General features: G+C 47.5%; 1 protein-coding gene across 1 annotated transcript in view; it reads right to left on the reverse strand.

Moving 5' to 3' along the window:
- T265_13897 (hypothetical protein) overlaps window positions 1-19,897 on the reverse strand; it is a gene marked incomplete at both ends in the record, with an annotated part of 64,139 nt that overhangs the window by 25,580 nt on the left and 18,662 nt on the right. Inside the window, 4 exons of the mRNA XM_009171033.1 lie at window positions 10,111-10,299; window positions 11,263-11,482; window positions 14,246-14,434; window positions 16,494-16,718. Coding sequence (XP_009169297.1) covers window positions 10,111-10,299; window positions 11,263-11,482; window positions 14,246-14,434; window positions 16,494-16,718 — 823 coding nt within the window. The remainder of the gene's footprint in view (window positions 1-10,110; window positions 10,300-11,262; window positions 11,483-14,245; window positions 14,435-16,493; window positions 16,719-19,897) is intronic.

Below are 19,897 nucleotides of genomic sequence, written 5' to 3' on the forward strand. Positions count from 1 at the left end.
TCTTATAAGGTTGCTGCAAACTTAAGTAATGTGCTATAATGGATCGCGATGTTTCGAATAGCTGACCAATTGATACATGAAACGGCCCGGTGCAGCGCATTCTGTTGAAGGAGAACGTCACACACCGAGGATTCTGTTGAGTCTCCTGCCTAAATCTGTCCATTTTGGGTTCAAGTGGAACATGAGGTTGACGGAAACCAGATGACTGAGTCTACCTGATGGGCCACAAGGATGAAACAAATCGTAGGCTGCCAAAAAGTTTTCAGCAACCTTATGAGTAGTATGTTACGTCTATACAACAGTATTTAGCTCACAGACCGCAGACAAGCATTAACCAGAAGCAAGATAGCTATTCAGGACCGAAACCATGCAGTAGTTAGGACGAACAGGTTATACTTTTGCGGAACATACCCGCGTGGTAATTGTACTGTAAGGTACAATGGAATATTGGTACGCATCAGGAACTGGCTGTTTCCACGGAGTGGCACATTTGAGGGCGAAGTCCCTGCATGTCTGAAGATGGGGTCGGAAAATTCGAATGACAGTACTTTAGACAGACTTACCTGTACTTTGACAAAACTAACTCAGCTACAGTTGGATGATACCTAGTTTGCTGGAGCAAGTGTGCGGATAGGATATTGAAATCGTAGCTAAACGACCGCTTGAAAGGACTGAAGAACGGTGGCTAGATCACAGAAACGGAATGACTGTCAACGGGACACGTATATCCGTCGTGTGTATGATTGCCTCAGGATCCACGAAACTGGTTACCCTACAATTGATATGAGTGACCCCTCCCCCAGGATATCGTTCGCTGATCGCTGTTGGCTACTAGAGTCCATTCTAGAACACAGAAGACTGTAGCCTGCATGACTTAGTTGAAGTTATCAACTCCGTTCAGGATATCCAGGGCTGTAGGCAAGAAAACCGGATGTAACCTCTTCTTCGGGGGCCAGCCGCCCTGGCAACCGAACATCAATCGGACGGATGTGTCACGTGTGGGCTACGAACCAAACGAAGGCACGCCCTGATTGGTCAGAATACCAGCCAATCTGGATGGAGCAGCTTCAGCTCGACGCTTCTCACCCCTCACGGAGATTTTAACGCGACCTTTTGGAACATTCTGTGATTACCCTCTGAATACAGTTGTAATAATCTTCCTTCGTTTAGCTGTCTGAAGTCACCAAGTCTTTTGTATACCATGGTGGGTGGCACACGAAGCCCAGGACCGGCACAGAGTGGCACGACCGTTCAGCAAGACACAACACCGGAGATATCTCAATCGAAATAGTTGATTACATCGGTCATTTTATGAACCGATCCGGCTTCATCTTGGCCGACCAAGTGATCGATTGCTTCTACGCCGCGCTTTCAGTTTTTATTTAGTGGAATTATTTACAGACAGATAGTGTAACCACAGGCTTTAAACTGTTACACTTACTGGAAAGGTTCAAGGTCAGTTAGCCTCAGTACTTTCACAGGAACTTTTCTAGAAACGCCATGTTAGTGATAAGTTCATCTGGCCGCGATCAAAAGCGAATTCAGTATTGCAATATAGCGAAACAGCATCTTATCTCTAAAATCCTGATAAGAGACAGCTAATCGGAAGTTGTGACAATGGCGTAGAGCCACTCAGCGGTTCACAGGTATTCGACCCTTCTGGGGGCTAGATGGACCAAGTGGTTAGAGCACGAATTTACTGACCGGAAGGTCCGTGGTTCGAACCCGACCTATGCCTCTCGACTCCCCCTGTCTAGGCTTGAGCAACCTGACAGTATCCCAGCCCTCGTGTGGCATGGCACTTGGCACCGAAAGGGTGTTACAGCTGAACAGTTTTAGTCTTCTTTCTACAATGGCCCCAAAGGATACACAAATGCCAGGTTGGAGTGCCTGCGAATTGAATAGAGTTCACAGATCATTCGCTTGCGAAAACCGGACTTGAACTTTGTCCCGCATATCAGGACAAATTCGCGCCGTGTCTAACAGGTGACTGTTTGATCGGTGAGTTTCGGAACATCACAGAAACAAACGTATAAGGAACCGAAGAAAGTTACTTCAAAGAAACACAAAGGTGTTAGGTGTCCTTAGGCAACCCCACGCTAATAACTTCAGCAGAGAAGGTGTACAACTGGATAGGTAGCAAAACAAATTTATTGTCCTTGACCGAGGCCTGACAGCAATTTCAAATCAGGAGGGGCAAAACGCACGGGTAACACAACTATCGCATAGAAAAAAAAACGGACAAGCAATTTGTGAGAAATCCTACAAAACGCCCCGATTGGCTCGCGGTTTCACGCGGTAAATACGAACCAGCCAGTTCTCTGAGGTGAAGGCTTCTTCCAGACCGTCTAGTTCGTAGTTTTTATGACCGACTACCTGACCGCGCACCCGATCATAGCCATGAGGACGACCTACACAATGAAAGAAATGATAAACGAATGAGGCAGAGTAGGTGGAAGTTTCAGGAGAAAGGTCAGTTTCCTGAAGCAACCACTGAATGCCCGAAACCTACCGAGACTCTTAGCTCCGCTAGATGTTGACCAGACAGACAACGCCCCCTCAATATGCAGCGCTTCACTGTTCTATATCAAAGCCAGACCGAGTGCGTCAGCATTGGACCAAGTTCAGTGTCCCTCCAATAAATAACTTGAGACTGTTGTACATTCGCAATCTTGCACGCACTCGCTTGTTCGGAATATAGCGGTTGTGCTCCCTTCTGTCAGTCTTTTTTCGGCAACTAGGCACTGGAGCAGGTCAGCAGCGGATACCACAGATTGGCGAATCAGCAGATATAACAAGAGATATTCCACGACATGGTTTGAAGATTGGATATTCAGAGGCACTGATACAACAGTGAAATCGACAATGTGGCGGAATTTGGGTAGCTCCAGTGTGCTGATTGGTTGTTGCTCTGTTCGCCGAGCTTGGTAGTTGAATTACTAATCGAGGCGACTTCGTCAGTTCAAGATTGAGGAAGTGAACTCTTACTGTTTCGCTGAATCAGGCTTCTCACTAGCTATGCGCACGGTATAAGTAGGTTATCGTATTAGCGAAATACACTCATTTGCAAACCAACTTGGTTTTTGGCGGGAGACTCACCTGGAACCCAACTGAATCTCCCGTTTGTGATGTTCCAGGCAACTGAAAGTGCTGCACCAGGCCGCCTCATGTTTCAGTCGCTACGATATTCGCGATATCGCGAAACATGTATATTTGTAATCCACTACTCAAAAGGTTGCTGTCGACGAATTTTCAGGTTATCGTATTATTTATTGATACTCTCAACCTTCGTGACATCGGTTTCGTCGGTTCTCATGAACGAGCGCGTTCGCCCTCGAAAATTGCGGGCAAAAGTTTAAATCTGTGAAGAGGCATTGTGGAACCCATAACTGAGGCGGATGGGTGAAAGTGAGACGAATAATTAGGTCACCCGAGATGTTGGGTACCTCGGCGATGAGTGCATCTAGTGCGAACTCAACTCAACGGATGGAAGCCGTCGAGATGAAACGGCAGTAGTAAGATACTCTGCCGCTCGATTTGCTGCTCAAGGAAACCCGGTGCCCCACCAAGTTCTGTGCGTCGAATCCCGACGTACGTATCGGAGGTGCAGAGTTGTTTGGATAGGCATCGACTTCGAACCCATACTACTAGTGTAACGATGGGCACTACTGATGAAGCATGCGAGTAGTATGTGTTTTTCCCATAAGTCCACTTCGCGTCCATTGGAAACTAAGATGTAGCACGTTTAAGAATGAGACGGATACTCAGTTTTTGCGAACAAGACGCATATGAGAGTTTTGTTTCCCTGTCTAATAGTCTTTAACTGTTCGGTTGGTGTTTTCCGATAAATATCTCCGTAGCGAAGGCTTTCTTCCTTTTACTAGTGATCCGTAACCCAACAGACTCCAGTATTTGCTTCTCAAAGTGTCGAAAACGAGAAATATACACGGGAGAGGAGACAACGCAGGTGAATTCAACCGAAATAATTTACTTGCCAGGTTGCAAGATTTTACTGCGAGCATGTGAACTGACAAACAACCAATCGAAAAGCCAAAACACTCTCGTAGGCTCGCATGTATTTGAGAGCACGACGTTGGACAAAATGAGGTAGCAAACAGTGTGAAAACGATTAGTAGACCAAGATCATTTGTGATGAATTGTGATCGGATTCAACAGCCTACATCCGCTCGGAAATCGAAGGAGTGGCGAAATCAACATATCACCGGAAGAATAAACAGTACAGTTCGGATAAACAAAAGAACCCGGGGGACGCTCGAACACGGTGGAACATGTGAAAAACGCAAATACAAGGGTGTCGAAAAACTGCGAAAAAGACTCAATCATGTATCAATCAGACAACAATCCCATGGAACAGATTAGACAGCTGGAGAGATAACCAGGACGGAAGAGGCGTTGGAAGACAAAGTGATGAGGCGCAACAGGACAATATGTCCCATGCTCTGATATACTCACCCTCGATAGATGAAAAGATTACACTGCATGGGTTGCGCTGGCTTGGCCACGTGCACCAGTCGACCGACTTCCTCGAAGGGCTCTTTTCGCACAACAACGTGAAGGGTGGAGGAGAGCCAGAGGCGATCAAACAATGACTTGGCAGCGAAGTGGGAAAGCCATTACCAGCAAACTCAGCTGCGCTGATCACTGCCGTCTTCCTGGATGGGGACCCCGAGACGGGCCACATCAACGGTTAGAAACACTATCAGACATGGCCCAGTCGCGCCCTCAATGGCGCTCGTGCATCCAAGCTATTGCCTTCAATTCATAGCTCCCTTCCCAACCCCCCTACTTGACAGCCCACTGACAGTGCTGGATTTATGCACCAATTTATCACCTCCCGTCTGCAATGTGCAGCTACCTGCCCCTCCTCCAAATCATCGGTGAACAAAACTGCGGCAGCTACAACCACTGTACAATAAGTACGCGGTTATTACAGCTGACAATGATGATGATGATGACTACCGACTCGCATGAACTGGAATTATGCCGAAAAAACTCGGAATTCTCGGTCCACTGCACTGGACAGTTGAGGGATAGCGGAAATCGATTTTATGGATACAAACCAAACTACCACATAAGCGGTCGTATGAAGCCGCTCCTGCAAAAACATGTGGCTTTATTTTACGATCGGAAGCGGGTAAAATGAACAATTTCCATAAAAATGCCGACATCTGTTTTCAGCAATCTAGTGACCAGATGTCGACAAGTCTAGGAAGCAAACGGCGGTTGCTGTACACGGAGATGTCAGCTAATCCAATCTGAAAGCAGCTGATGCGTGTGCTGGCACCATCACTGTCTACCGAGGACAAATGTGGGTGGGAATTTTGATAGCCTGGAGTTTCACAGTATGGTTGTTCCTGCAGCCGATTTCATCGCATGACATCGAAAGTCACAGGTAGCAGCCCCCTGAGGTACCTAAGTTCGGAGTTATAGGAAGATGGCCTTCACACGAGAGAATACAACTCACACCATACCATCTCACCGAGACATATAGATGAGGCTAGACAATTTTCAACAACAGCTTTCACTATACAGACGAGGCACAGTGGAGCCAATTTGGGTGACTAGTACTGATGTACTCTAACTCGGTCGATTTTCTCAAATACATAGGCAGCTAGCGGAGAAAAGCAGTATTCCATCTGGTAATAGTCAGGTGAAGTCATATCACTTGACTCGCATGAACTGGAATTATGCCGAAAAAACTCGGAATTCTCGGTCCACTGCACTGGACAGTTGAGGGATAGCGGAAATCGATTTTATGGATACAAACCAAACTACCACATAAGCGGTCGTATGAAGCCGCTCCTGCAAAAACATGTGGCTTTATTTTACGATCGGAAGCGGGTAAAATGAACAATTTCCATAAAAATGCCGACATCTGTTTTCAGCAATCTAGTGACCAGATGTCGACAAGTCTAGGAAGCAAACGGCGGTTGCTGTACACGGAGATGTCAGCTAATCCAATCTGAAAGCAGCTGATGCGTGTGCTGGCACCATCACTGTCTACCGAGGACAAATGTGGGTGGGAATTTTGATAGCCTGGAGTTTCACAGTATGGTTGTTCCTGCAGCCGATTTCATCGCATGACATCGAAAGTCACAGGTAGCAGCCCCCTGAGGTACCTAAGTTCGGAGTTATAGGAAGATGGCCTTCACACGAGAGAATACAACTCACACCATACCATCTCACCGAGACATATAGATGAGGCTAGACAATTTTCAACAACAGCTTTCACTATACAGACGAGGCACAGTGGAGCCAATTTGGGTGACTAGTACTGATGTACTCTAACTCGGTCGATTTTCTCAAATACATAGGCAGCTAGCGGAGAAAAGCAGTATTCCATCTGGTAATAGTCAGGTGAAGTCATATCACTTATTTGAGCGTTATAGTGACATTTCTGGCATGAGTGTTGCGGTCAAACCTAAGCCTACCTGTGTACATGATACCGGCAGCTGTAATCCACCAACTCTGCATGAGCGGCAATGTGTTAGCACCTACAATCAACAGAGTTCATCTCAGAAGTGAACTGCTTCTTTTAAGAAGCACCTATTCCCATCACTAACCCCTACCTGCCCCCGAGGTTTCGTCCACTACCCTTGCTGAACGGTAAGTCTCAGTGGTTAGAGAGCGAATTTACTGACCAGAAAGTCCGTGGTTCGAATCCGACCTCTGCATTTAGACTTCCCAAACAGTAGACACCTTGACACCATCAAGTCAAGACCGCATCAGTAAAGTTTCATCACGGTGCCATACCAGGAACCTTGTGTGGGTGATCTGGAAGCTAATGTCGACACTCCACAGTCCGGTCAATCGCATAGACGCATTGTCAAACGCCGTGATCGGGTTGAAGGAGGCATGCAAAATTTATCTCTATGCGATATCCCCTATTTCCTAAGGTCCATTGTAGGCAGATCATTCACGTCAAGCGTACTACTTGACAAATTTTCCCTGCTCTCAAGCACACGTGAAGTTCATTCACCAGTATGCCGAAACCACTGTCCTAGACATACCACAAACCTTTAGGACCAGTTCAACTCACAGACTTCTGAAACTGAGCTCGGTACTCTCGTATTCAGTCCAGCATAACTGTAGTACATTCAGTTATGGGAGGCTGATCAGTGGCGTGATTGAGCAATACTCAGACAGGATATAGCACCTCTCATCCTTCAACTACGCAGGCAATGGAGTGTTGGCTGCTCACCTCCAGCAACCTCACCCAAAGAAAAGTCCCACATGACGTCGGATGTTTTCTCCCCTGACGAAAGATATTGAAGAAACTGAGAAGTGTTAAATCTGAGTTTTACACCAATCCAGTTTGAAAAGTTGGTAAGCATAGAATAGCTCTGCGCTATTCAATGCTTTGCATCTTTCAGCCACAAAAAATCATCCAGGTGTAGAACCCTTTCAATGCCTAACTGCCATGCCACCCGAAGGAAGCACGAGGGCTAGGATACTGCCAGGTTGCCCAAGCCTAGACAGGGGAAGTCGAGATGCGGCAGAGGTCGGGTTCGAACCACGGACCTTCCAGTCAGTAATTTCAAGCCTTAAGCACCGAGCTCTCTCAACCTCGTGAGCGCATCGCCTTCATTGCATGACGCACAAGGGGACAGTCCTTAAATGCTCACAGTGTGCATAGTTTGCCCAAATTGAAATGAACCATTTGAGCGGCTTGATGATATCGCGGCCAAGAACACATTGCATGTATCCGTGGGAAGGGCAGAACCGTCGAAATAGTTCGTTCCTTGGGTTTATTAAAAATGCATGTCATCAAATGTGTCAACACATTGTCTGTGTCATCATCATCCTCATCGACAGCATGACATCAGCGTTCAACACCGATGCTTCACTGCCGTACAAACATGATTTATTTGAAAGCCTTATTGTAAAGAAAAGAATAAAGGTGGATGGGGAAGTAACTTAGTGCCAGCTTACCATAATCATTGCGAGGTGCCTACACCTCCAGACACTCACTCAGGCTGTCTGGATAGAAACTGACAACAAGAACGCCACTGACAACGATTGGCAGCCATATCTTGTAGTGTCTCCAACCAGGCACAGTGAGGATCACGCGGTCCCCATCCTGGAAGGCGAGTAGCGCCGACAGCACTCACTCAAAGAGTGGGTGAGGGATGGGACCTAGTGCTGGCCTATGTCAAGCATTCTGAGGTGCATACACCTCCAACCGCTCAATCAGACAATCTGGAAAGAAACTGACAGCACGAAAGCCACTCATCATCAGTGTCAGCTGTAATAACCGCGTACTTGCCGTTGTGGTTGTAGCTGCCACGGTTTCGTTCACTGATGATTTGGGAAGGTGGGGTAGATAGCTCCGCGTTGGAGGCGGGAGCTGACAAATTAGTGCCGCTGACATCGATTAGCCGCTATTTCTTGCAATGTCTCCAGCCAAGCACAGACGGGGTTACGGCAACCCATCCTGTATGGCGTACAACACCAACACCCAAACTCTTTGTGATCTCTTTCACGACTTTCTGCCAAGTCATGCGCTGCCCACTTCGCGGTTTGCGCCGTCCTGAAAAAGGCACGGAGAACAACACTCGTCTCGGTAGACGGTGTTTCGGCATTCGTAGCACATGACCGAGTCATCGTAGTCGATGATGCTGGATGTTTTCTCGGATTGAGGTGCCTGCAGCACAACCAAATACCCGTTTTCTAATCACCTCGTTACTTGCACACTGACGTTTTCCAAAACCAGCCACGCTTCTGAGGCATCGGTGGTCGAAAACCTGAAGACGCCTCACATAATCTGTCCGCAGAGGCTATGTCTCACACCCATGCAGTAACACAGCCCTCACTGCAGCCTGGTACAACGACCCTTACGGCCTAGTGAGATGCCTTTTTGACGCCACAAGTGATGCAAATTAGCAAACGTGATTCGAGCCTTTGAGATTCTTGCACTGACTTTATCAGACACAATCCCGTCAGAGTTAATACAACTACCGAGGTTTATAAAGTTTTCCTCAATCTTCAGTGATTCTTTTTGAATTGTAAGGGATATGTTTGCAGATGACACGTTCTGAAGCATGACTTTACACTTTGAAGGTGCAAGGCGCATGCCAAGAGATGGTGGTCAGTTTATTCAACAGAGCTAGTGGTTAGCTTTGGTCTTCAAGGGCGAGGGCGATGTTATCTGTGTACTTCAAACCGACAAGGCTCTCATCAGCAACAATCCAAACACCGGGGTTTTGAAGACCGTCCAGTGTTCACCTCATTATTTCATCGATGACGAAGTTGAACAAAAATGGAGAGAGCGGACATCCTTGTAGGACACCAATTTTGTAGGGAAGCTTTTGGAGAGCTCACCTTACACTCTCACCCGCCCAGAAGTGTGTGAATATAGGGATCGGATATTGAGTAAGTGTAGTTAACAGCGCTGACCGGTTTCCCGTGCCACTGTAAGACGACGAAGAGTCAGTGACGCCAGAAGCGTTGCCACAACAGGCGTCAAACAAACACCTCTGTGGTTATTACATTCACTGCAATAGCTTACACGAGGAAGCGGCATGCAAACGATCCCTGAGCACGGTAATCTGAAACCGTCGACTCCAGTGGCTCGGAGATGTTTGGCGAATATACTCCACAAGACAGTCAACATCCATGTTAATAACTAGGATCTCCAACAGATCCACGGCGTGGATTGGATTGACATGTGCGCCGAGGTTGGCTCAGACAGCTGTGTTTAGGATGTCCTTACCCGGAGCATCACTGGAGCTGAGTTACCCACAAATCGAGAGATTGCCACCGTGAAAAAAATCCACGAACTCTTACTGACGTTAGGCTTTCCATCTTGAATGGAAAGCGAATAGTCTTTGCCCTGATATCTATCGCCCTAGTACTTCTCCTGATGCCGTTCAATGTGGTCAGATCACGTTAGTTCACGTGAAGAAAGCTTTAGAATTGCTTGAAAATGGGGAGAGGTCGATCGACAGCTTCTTCAAAAAACACCACGTGGTTTCTGCGCCAGTAACAAACGGCTGAAATAATCCAGCTAGGCGAAAACACTGTTGTCTTCGCTCTTAATATTGATCGACGCGAATCATTTTATAGCAATTATGTTTGCAAGAAACTTACTTCGATCCACTTGTGTCTCCCAGAAACGATAGTAGCTCAACTTGTATAGCAGTGAGTTTGCCAAGGTCGGCGTGGCCTCGCTATCAATTCGGAGGTCCCCGGTAGCGGAATAATAGTTATGTTCCGACACGTGGCGTCCCTTCTCCGTACTGCCCGCAATGCGAATCATCCATATGAATTTATTGATGTCTGTGGAAAAGAGGAAAGCAAGAACACTGTGGGAAAATGCAGGGATCAGAAATCTTATATAAACTGCATTCAAGAGTAACAGCAGGGCACACATCAGACAGAATGAATTCCAGTGTTACCAGAAGATATAAGAAAAAAATCGTTCAGCAGTAGCACCCTTTCGGCGCCTAACTGCCACGCCACCCGAAGGTTGCACGAGGGCTGGGATACTGCCAGGTTGCCCAAGCCTAGACAAGGGAAGTCGACAGGCAGGGGTCGGGTTCGAACGACGGACATTCCGGTCAGTAAATTCGCGCTCTAACCACTTGGTCCATCTCGGCATAAGACATCTCGAAAGTAACAAAAAGACATGTGTCAGGCGGAATTCCACATGGATCCCGCTCTACCGCTCGCACTCAGGTGCCGCTACGGCCGAGAAGTCCATCCCACGCAAGACTGGCCAAGAATTCGGGACGCTTACCGGTCCGGCCTCAAGACGAGACCTGGTTGGTCGAAAGTCTGGACCCAACAGCCAATCACGACCCAGTATTGGCCAGATGCCGGTCGTCAATGGCGCATCCAGAACGCGTCAGAAATTCCAGAAAGTTATAACCGCCTACGCTATATGTGCGAAGCGCTGTACAACTGGTCCTGACTGCGTTTTGGGCGTTAATATACCTTGTGTACCTTTGGTGGTTGTTTTGACGTGAACGCTAGCTTGGGAGGCTCAGACGGATAACTAAGCTGAAAAAAATACGGTTACTGCAACATGACTGTTCAGCTAAAAAACCTTTGGGTGCGTCCCAAAGGTGACGCTGGGACTGAGATGCTGCCAGGTTGTCCAAACCCATACAGAAGCAGACAAGATCGTGAAAAACATGGCAAGAGAAAGAAACACTACTAATGTAGTGGTAAGTAGTGGGGGGACCACGGAAAGCAAACAGGTTGGGAAAAAGGCATAAAGCATAAAACAGAGGCACGCACCATCTGAACTGTAGCCCAACAGGCCACCGAAAATCACCAGGACGTAGTCCACATCTAGCTCCTGCATAATTTCATAGGATTCTTCCTCGGACGAGGCCATTGCCTGACCGACTCGGCCGATATGAGTATTGTTCCAGGTGTTGTTGTCCACGAGAACCGTACGATTAGCTATGGCGGTTATTTGATAGCCGTAGTCCCACCAAGACATGACCCGGGCATCCTGAAGTATTGAGGAGGACGGAAAAAAGGTTCATCTCTGACTAATTAGTTACTTTCCAGATGCAAGCGAAGTATGCAGCCTGGAGACATAGAATAGACGGGTACCACAATGACAACACACTTACAGGGTGTATTATTTGGACAGGTGGGGCTTGAAATCCTCGACCTAATCAGCGCTGCATGACATCTCCAACATTCCAACACAAAAACCCAAAGCGATGGTTCCAGCCACAAAGTAGTGGTATTAGCTTGCCGAACGAAAACGTCTAGAAACCGTGAAGTAACGTGTAGCTCTGGACACTGACAGGGTTCGGATTTGGAAACAAAAAGTGCGAATCCAAGAATAGTTGAACTTGGTGAAATGCACTCATTTGCAAACTGGTCGTGTGCTGTCAGAGTTTTCAGCAACTTTGTGAGTAGTGTGTTCCGTCAAGAAAATAGTTGAATCCGCTGTTGGCCAATGCAGACGACCGTTTGAGCACTGACGAGTAGCTATGAGATTACATCGAAACACTTAGTAATAGTTGCGGAGGAACAGACAATTATCAGCTCATGAGCCTGGAGTTGGCGAAAACAAATCGTTCAGCTGTAGCACCCTTTCGGTGCCTAGCTGCCATGCCACCCAAAAGGAGCACGAGGGCTGGGATACTGCCAGGTTGCCCAAGCCTAGACAGGGGAAGTCGAGTAGACGGAGGTCGGTTTCGAACCACGCGCTCTAACCACTTGGTCCATCCCACCCACCCCCCAAGATGATTTTAGTTAAGACAACTTGGAACCAACTTGCACGAGTAAAACAAAAGCTGTGCAGACTAATCCACAGGAGCGTAGATCAAGAAGTCGAAACCATCCGATGCCGTTGCGTCAATCCGACTAGTCCGATTAAGAACAACGCACTCCCGTGACTGAGTTTTCCGAGATCCCACTACATCTTTGCCGAAGATTTCAGGTCAATTTGTTTGGTTGGAGAAAGGATACAACTGTCCTTCACCAATGAAAACTGGAACGCACATCCTCATAGGAGAAACTTAAATTCCCGGTAGAAAGACGTGAAGTCTCCAAATCGGGTTCAGAAATGAGTCTACAGCTAATCGGTGAGGTGTGCAGGATTTTCTAAGACCAGTTTATTGTCTTAGGACCTCAAAGAGTGTTGCTCCCTCAGATAGAGGACACTTCACACGAAAAACCCCAGTGCCCGACGCTAGAAATCCATAAGATTCCTCATCATCGAAAGAACTACCCGACCATCCTAGAGTCGCTAATAATAAATATCAATCATTCAGTTGTAACACCATTTGGGCGCCTGGGTGCTACGCCCCCCCCCTAGGAATCATGAGGGCTGAGTTAGGATCAGATTGTCCAAGCCTAGACAGAAGCAGTTGTGATGCCGGACCTTCTGGTCAACGCCCCAAGCTGTCGCGCGGCGTCTTGATGATAGCTGAAAGGTAATCATTAGAAAATATACGGGCTTATATCCCCTTAGGGACGCGCGCCGATAAGGATTCCAGAGAAAAACGTGTATTTGTGATCTTTTCATAATAGGTCAATCTCAGGTGCACACACACTGTTCAGCTGTGATGCCCTTTCGGTGGCTAGCTGCCATGCCACCCGAGGGAAGCCGAGGGCTTGGATACTCCAGGTTGCTCAAGCCTAGACAGGAGAAGTCAAGATGCAGAGGTCGGGTTCGAACCAAGGACCTTCCGATCTGTAAATTTGCGCTCTAACCAAATGAGTCATCTCGCGCTCGGGTGCAACGGGAAACGTACGAAACGCCTAAGATATATCCCATTCCTGCATTCTGTGATATAAAACACTATCAGTGCTGCAAAACCAGCTAATTATCCAAGATCTCCTGAGCAAGCTTGTCGAAGCAGTTCGCAGTCCAACGCTTCTACTTCCTTGCAAATAAGTTTGAAGACAACTGTGTGGAAAAATGGCAGCGATTGGCATGGAAGAGCGATGTTGTCAGTAACAATTGCGATCCAGAACTGTCACCCAGAAGCCCAAGCTGTCAGGATTTCCCAGCCAGGTAGCGTCACAGTAGCTTGAAACCCACTGAGTAACTGCTTTGGCTTCAACTCTGGGATATGTATTTGGTTCACCTTCGCACCACTCCCGTTTGAACGGTCGTCCTACTGTCCTGGTGTAATTATTCTGGCGAGCCCACACCAAAGAGGGGAAGCAATGGACTCGAGTTTCGCTCTTATTAAAGCTTATCAGCAGTGCACATGCACTGACTGTACCGGGATTTGAACCCCGGACATCTGACATGCGAAGCGAGCGTGTAACCACTACTCCACCAACGCACGTTGGTGGACGCATCTGAATTTTCACGTGTGAACGGGTGAACGTAATTTGACCGCCATCCTACTCAGTGCCTAGCTTCCACGCCATCCGAAAGAAGCATGGGGGCCGCGCTACTGTCCGGTTGTCCAAGCCTTGACGAGAGCAGTCGAAATGCAGAGGTTGGGTTCAAACCAAGAAGCACATCCTGAAAAAAACATCAATCCTCAAACTGTCGGGGTTTGGTCGGAGGCAAGTCAGGGAAGATGTGAAGTGATAGCAATCAAAGATGAATAATCATTAATCGATCAACCAAAGCCGGAAACACATAAACAGGTTATTTGAGAGTCCGGACAATGTTAGGCAAAACTGCGCTACAGATCACTTGATCATAGTGAGAAAACACATGTAAGGATTAAGCCATATCATACGGATCGACCAACTTGCCAAGATACGCTAAAAGAAACTCAACCTTGGCACATACCGGTTTGGTGTTCTGACGGAGCCAATAGTAGGCTGCTCGGTAGTCATCCAGGATAAAACGTTCCCCATGATGTCCAGTTGTCTCGAGCACGATCGAAGGATGAGAGTAGGAGTTCGAAGTGGCCCATATGCAATGTTTACTGAAGAGAACCAACAGCACGGCCACGAGGAATACCATGAATGTGGCAATCTGCAGGTGAAGAGCACAATGATTTTTCCAATTAGGGGGGGGGGGGATTTCAACTCAGCGTGTGTTTGGGGGGAGGGGAATAGTCGAGGAGAGAACTAACACAGGAAGTGTAGATAGTGGGGATCATGTAGCATTTATGAAGGAACCAGATTTTTTCATCAAAGAAAACGTGAAATTACGGGGCCTAAAGTCGATAAAAGTCTAAGGAAAGAAGAAGCACACATGGTATGGGAAGATGAGACGTACTAATCCGAGGTAGGACCATTGACAACACATCAGTGACCGCAATAATCGATTCGTCTGCCTTCGGATACGCCGAAATCGAGAATGGGCTTTGTCGAGAGAGTTTCGACCCGGCTACGTCGATGAACAGCCTAGATGAGCACAGATGAATCTTGTGCAATCCACCTTTTCGCCATCCTAGACTACTCGTTCGGGTGGACAGCTCTATTCTTTAACGCCATAATGAGATAAAACATCAGTTAGACCAGTTGATATCCAAGACGAGGAGACATAGAATCGAGAAAATCAATTCATTGGTACACACTGCCCGTCTGCCATGTGTTCCGGACACCACATTGAGCGGGACAAGGTGAAAAGTACACAAACTATTAACTAGCACGATGAGACCGTCTTTCGAATATGGCAGGTCAATGAATTTCCTGCTTTCGCAATGGATAACCAAGCACCTAGCCATTGTACCGAATGGTTTCAGACTGTTGACAATAGGGTCCGGGCCTGAATATACGTCAGTGCAGATGAACTTGGTACCCCAGCGAAGACATGTCATCCGTTCACGTCAGAAACAAGTGGTTATGTACTAAACCCGTACGTGGACTGTAGTTTGATAAAATAACTACGTACATACAGAGTTAAGGCCTTGTTAACCCGTACTCTGAGACGTTCATCGCTCAGCTGTAACACCCTTCCGGTGCCCAGCTGCCAAGCTACCCGAAGGAAGCACGAGGGCTTGGATACTGCCACGTTGCTTAAGCCGGACCACGGATCTTTCGGTTAGTAAATTCGCACTCTAACTAGTTGAGCCATCTCGCCCTAAAGATGAACAGGTGTGGTATTTGTCTTGAGAGGAAGGCTACTGACGGTTATTGAGAGAAGAACGGATTACTATGAACGATAAGCAAGTAATACCACGGCGGATAATAGTGATGAAACCTGTGAATGGTCTTGGACCAAAGCGCCGTCCCCGTAGCCAGAGGACAGTTGATTTGGAGATTGGTGAGCAGTTCAAGTGTGTTCGATCACTGACACCAACTGTTTAGAAGACGTCCACAAAAGTCCAGCAATGTGATTGAAAATGCTGAGTTTCCAAAAATTTGTGTAAAAAGGAGGTATTCGATTGCTTTCCGCATCCCTTCATCAGTAGTGTTGCAAAAAAACTGCCAAGAATACCTGAAGCACAAGGTGTCAGCAAGCGAACCAATCTGTCCTCTCCGGCAAAACAGAGATCTGGAGGCTCTACTGAGGAAGGTCATTGTCTTAATGTCGCGCGTAAGTGACACCATGGGTAATGCCATGTTGCTGAGATCGAGCACAACGGGTTCGACTGCCTTCGAACTGGTTGGCTGTTCGTCTTGGGGTTCGGTAGACGTCATACTGCCAGAGTACACTAGGGCCCAGAACGCATATTTCACCCAGATCGGAAGCGCGTTTGATAGCTAGTTCTGCCAGCTAGGCGCGTCTTGAAATGTTCGACTACCGGTGTCTCCAGAGCAGAGCAAGAACAAGCTGGCTGCAGCCAATCCAAAATGAAAGTGGTGCGTGGGCGGATACTTCGTAATCAATCCGCTTCTCTAGGTTGGCAGGTTAAACTTGCCAGATTGAGGTGACTGGGGCGTGTGCTAAGCATGCCCAACCCCCATCTACCGAAGAAAGCGTTGATTTCTGTTCCGAACGATTGTTCGCATAGGTATTCCGGTTTCTTTCCCTACGTGATGACCGAACGAAATCGTGGCTACTCGGACGATTTATAAGTGAACAAACCATAGGCGATGATCACAAACTAACAAAACTCGGCAAATCGAAAAAAACGTAAACTCACTTCGTGTTTGAACGGATAGGAGGTATCCTGAAGAGATTTGCTGATCTTGTGGGTAGAAGTTAAACCGCTACCCGAGGAGGACGTGTGTTTCATGGTCTTCGTTTGGCTCGTAGAGTCAGAATCTTCCAAGTTGACGATAAACGATTTGAGAATGCCCGATATCCCGATAGCACCGACGATGCACATAACCGGTGCCAAGACGAGAATCAATCGGACCATCACGCCCTAAACACACAAAGTAAAGCAGGCCATCAAGGTCAATACACTTCGTTTGTGGGCTAACAAAAGTGGGGCCTGAATAAACGATAACGGAATTGTCGGTGCGCTTCATGTGACCGATATTAGAGGACAGAAAAACAAACGTCAGATTTTAACTTGCTGAGTTCATCATCATCATTGTCAGCTGTAATGAACTCGTACTTGTCGTACAGTGCTTGTAGCCGCCACAGTTTCGTTCAACGATGATTTGGGGAGGTGGGGTAAATGGCTGCGTATTGGAAGCGGGAGTGGATAAATTGGTGCGTGAATACAGGACTGTTGAGTGGGGGGATGGAAAGGGAGCTATGCATTGAAGGCATGGGCGGCGCCGAGGGCGCGACTGGGTCATGTCTCTAACCAGTGATGTGGCCCGTCTAGGGATCCCCATCCGGGAAGACGGCAATGACCAGCGCAACTGAGTTTGCTGGTAAAGGCTTTCACACTTTGTTGTCCGCCTCTGGCTTTCTTCCACCCTTCACGTGGTTGTGCGAAAAGAGCCCTTCGAGGAAGTCGATCGAGTGGCATACGTGACCAAGCCAGCGCAACCTATGCAGCGTGAGTTATTTCTCCCGAATCCCATTCGACGTACTTCAGCATCGCTGGTCAAACACTGAAAGTCCTCGGCGCGCAGCAGACAGGTTTCTGGTCCATATAGTAATATGGAGCGCACCGCAGCATTGTAAACTTGACCCTTGACAGAAAACCCTATGCCACAGGTGACGCTGGATCACAAAAGCTACTCTGGTCTTCCCAATCTGGATGGAAATATCATCCTTCGCAGACTGTGAATCTCAAGACCAGTGGGATCACAATTATGGACGCAGATGACACTCAAGATTTACTACTGTGAACCGTCTGTAGAGAAACAGGATAAGGTGAGTACCTTTTTAAAATCGCTCTGTGAGAACCGTACTTCGGAAAAAAAACAAGTGACATCAACGGGGACCATGCGATTTGGTGAACGAGAAGAAAAATCCCATGAGCGCGGCAGGGGTGTCGGCAGTTTGACAGCTGAGGCTAGACAGAGAGAGCTGTCGACGTCACAACGCAACGGCTTTCTACGTGTGGTTCCAAGCGAGGGGTGGTAGGCTAAAAGAACACGACACGTTTCGAGTTCCAGGGGATCCCTGCGCGATTCCTCAGACGGAACAACGGAACTGTTCGATAGCCCACAACTGGTTTCGACATTTTTGGGGCTAGCCAGGTAAACGAAGGGGTATGTTCTACGCAACTGGCGAAATACAATCATGTGTAGATAACTTTGGGATGAACTGAATCTCCCGTTGATGGTATTACTCCTTCGAGCCATACAAAGGTTGCCCCATGCTTCATTTGGGGCGATAATCGAGATAATGAAGTACATTTTCCTAACAGAAGACACCACTCATATTTCGTCCGTTGCGTACAATTTGGAGGCCAATGGAATGCGGATGGAAACTCAGATACTGCGCTGAGCTGAGAAGCCAGAAGAAGGGCGAAACCGACAGAGAATTGTCAAAAGATTTTGAAACAAACTTCGACAGGAAATACTTCATTGCCCTGTTTCAGAAGAGCTTGGTAAACAATCGGTAGTTTTTATTTGGGCTACGTTTCGCTTTTGACACACAGAAGCTCATCAGGCCAAGTGAAAAAGGCAATAAATTGGCCAGGTTATAAGTAAGTCCTCTACAAACTAGATCAGCGTTGAGTGTCAATTAACGGCTCTTGTTGGCTAGTGTGGGTGCCAAAATCTTGAATTGATGGGTTGAAGGAGTTCCTAATTAGTTCCCGATCGCTTTTCCTTCCTGAATCTTCTACCTCAGATTGCCTAACTTGATGATTCACCTCGGGTACCACTGTTAGGTTTTCCTTGGTCTTTGTGGGGTTGTGAGTGTTCCGACAATTTAGTTTGAGGGGGGTTGAGGTCAAGTGGATTTCAGATGACCACTCTTACTTCTGATGACCGCACACCAAAACGTGTCAGCTCGAGTGACCAAAGACCATTCTCCACACGCTAGCCAGGTCCACGCCTTCCATTTTGTTAACGCTGGGATGCTTGGCGATTTCTACCGCCTCGGCGATCAGTCTGTGTGACGCGGACCGTAGTCTCCGCCTCAAAACCTCAACATTTTCCAAGTCTATTTTGTGTCCCATGTCCAGTGCGTGTTCCGCAACTGCTAAGTCTTTCAGTAACGGTTGATATTCAACTGCGTTTCTCGGCGACCTGTTTGTTTTCCTACTATGCTCTCCGACTCTGATGTGTAGATCCCTGGCCGTCTGTCCCATATAGACCTTGGTGCAGTCAGTACACTTAATTTTGTAGACACAGTCCCTGGTTCTGTTTGCCTCTTTTCGGACAAGTGCGGGGGACGATCGATAGGCTCATTACTGGATGACGTTTCACTTTTGACACAAAATCATCGTCACGTCAAGTGACTAGACTAAGAAGTCGGTCGAGGCTTAAGGCCAATCAGGTTAGTCCGGCTAAATCGGTGTTAGGTGTCGGCTAAGAAATTCCGTTTACTAGCGTAAGTCATCAAGTGTTGAGACCAACACTTGATGGATTTGGGTCCAGCTTAGGGGCCCCTTGAACGCCATGGATGAGATAGTGTCACGATGGTTGTGTAATGGAGAGGGATTCTGTGAAATTTGGTCCGGTTCGGATTTCTACACTACCTTCTATGTTTATTGACAGCCACGCAATGACTTGTCAACTCGGCTTATCTAAGAGCGCCCTCCATACGCCCGACGGTTCCACACCCTCGAGTCTATCCACCACCTCGGCCATCGGCCGCTGTGGTGTGAATCGCAGTCCCCGTCCTGAGACTTCAACATTCTCAATATGTATTAAATGCACTACGCCTAACGTACGTACCACCGTCGGTGAGTCTACGATCAACTCTTGTCAAAAGCGAACGTTGTCCGGCAATAAATCAATCGACTGTTTCCCAAACTTTTCTGAAACTGTTGACTTCTCAGTCGGTTCTAAGCGTTTTCCAACTGACTGAACTTCATAAATGAAGGACTCAATCGAGCTTCCGTGCACCTTCAGATCCAGTGCAGCTGTTTTAGACACACCCTTCAGAATGAAACCGAGATCGATATTTCAAGTATAGCCACCCAAACACAGGGAAGATGAGTAATTCACTTCAAGGAGGCCTGGTGCA

Source organism: Opisthorchis viverrini, assembly GCF_000715545.1.
Source record: "Opisthorchis viverrini unplaced genomic scaffold opera_v5_116, whole genome shotgun sequence".
Lineage (NCBI taxonomy): Eukaryota > Metazoa > Platyhelminthes > Trematoda > Opisthorchiida > Opisthorchiidae > Opisthorchis > Opisthorchis viverrini.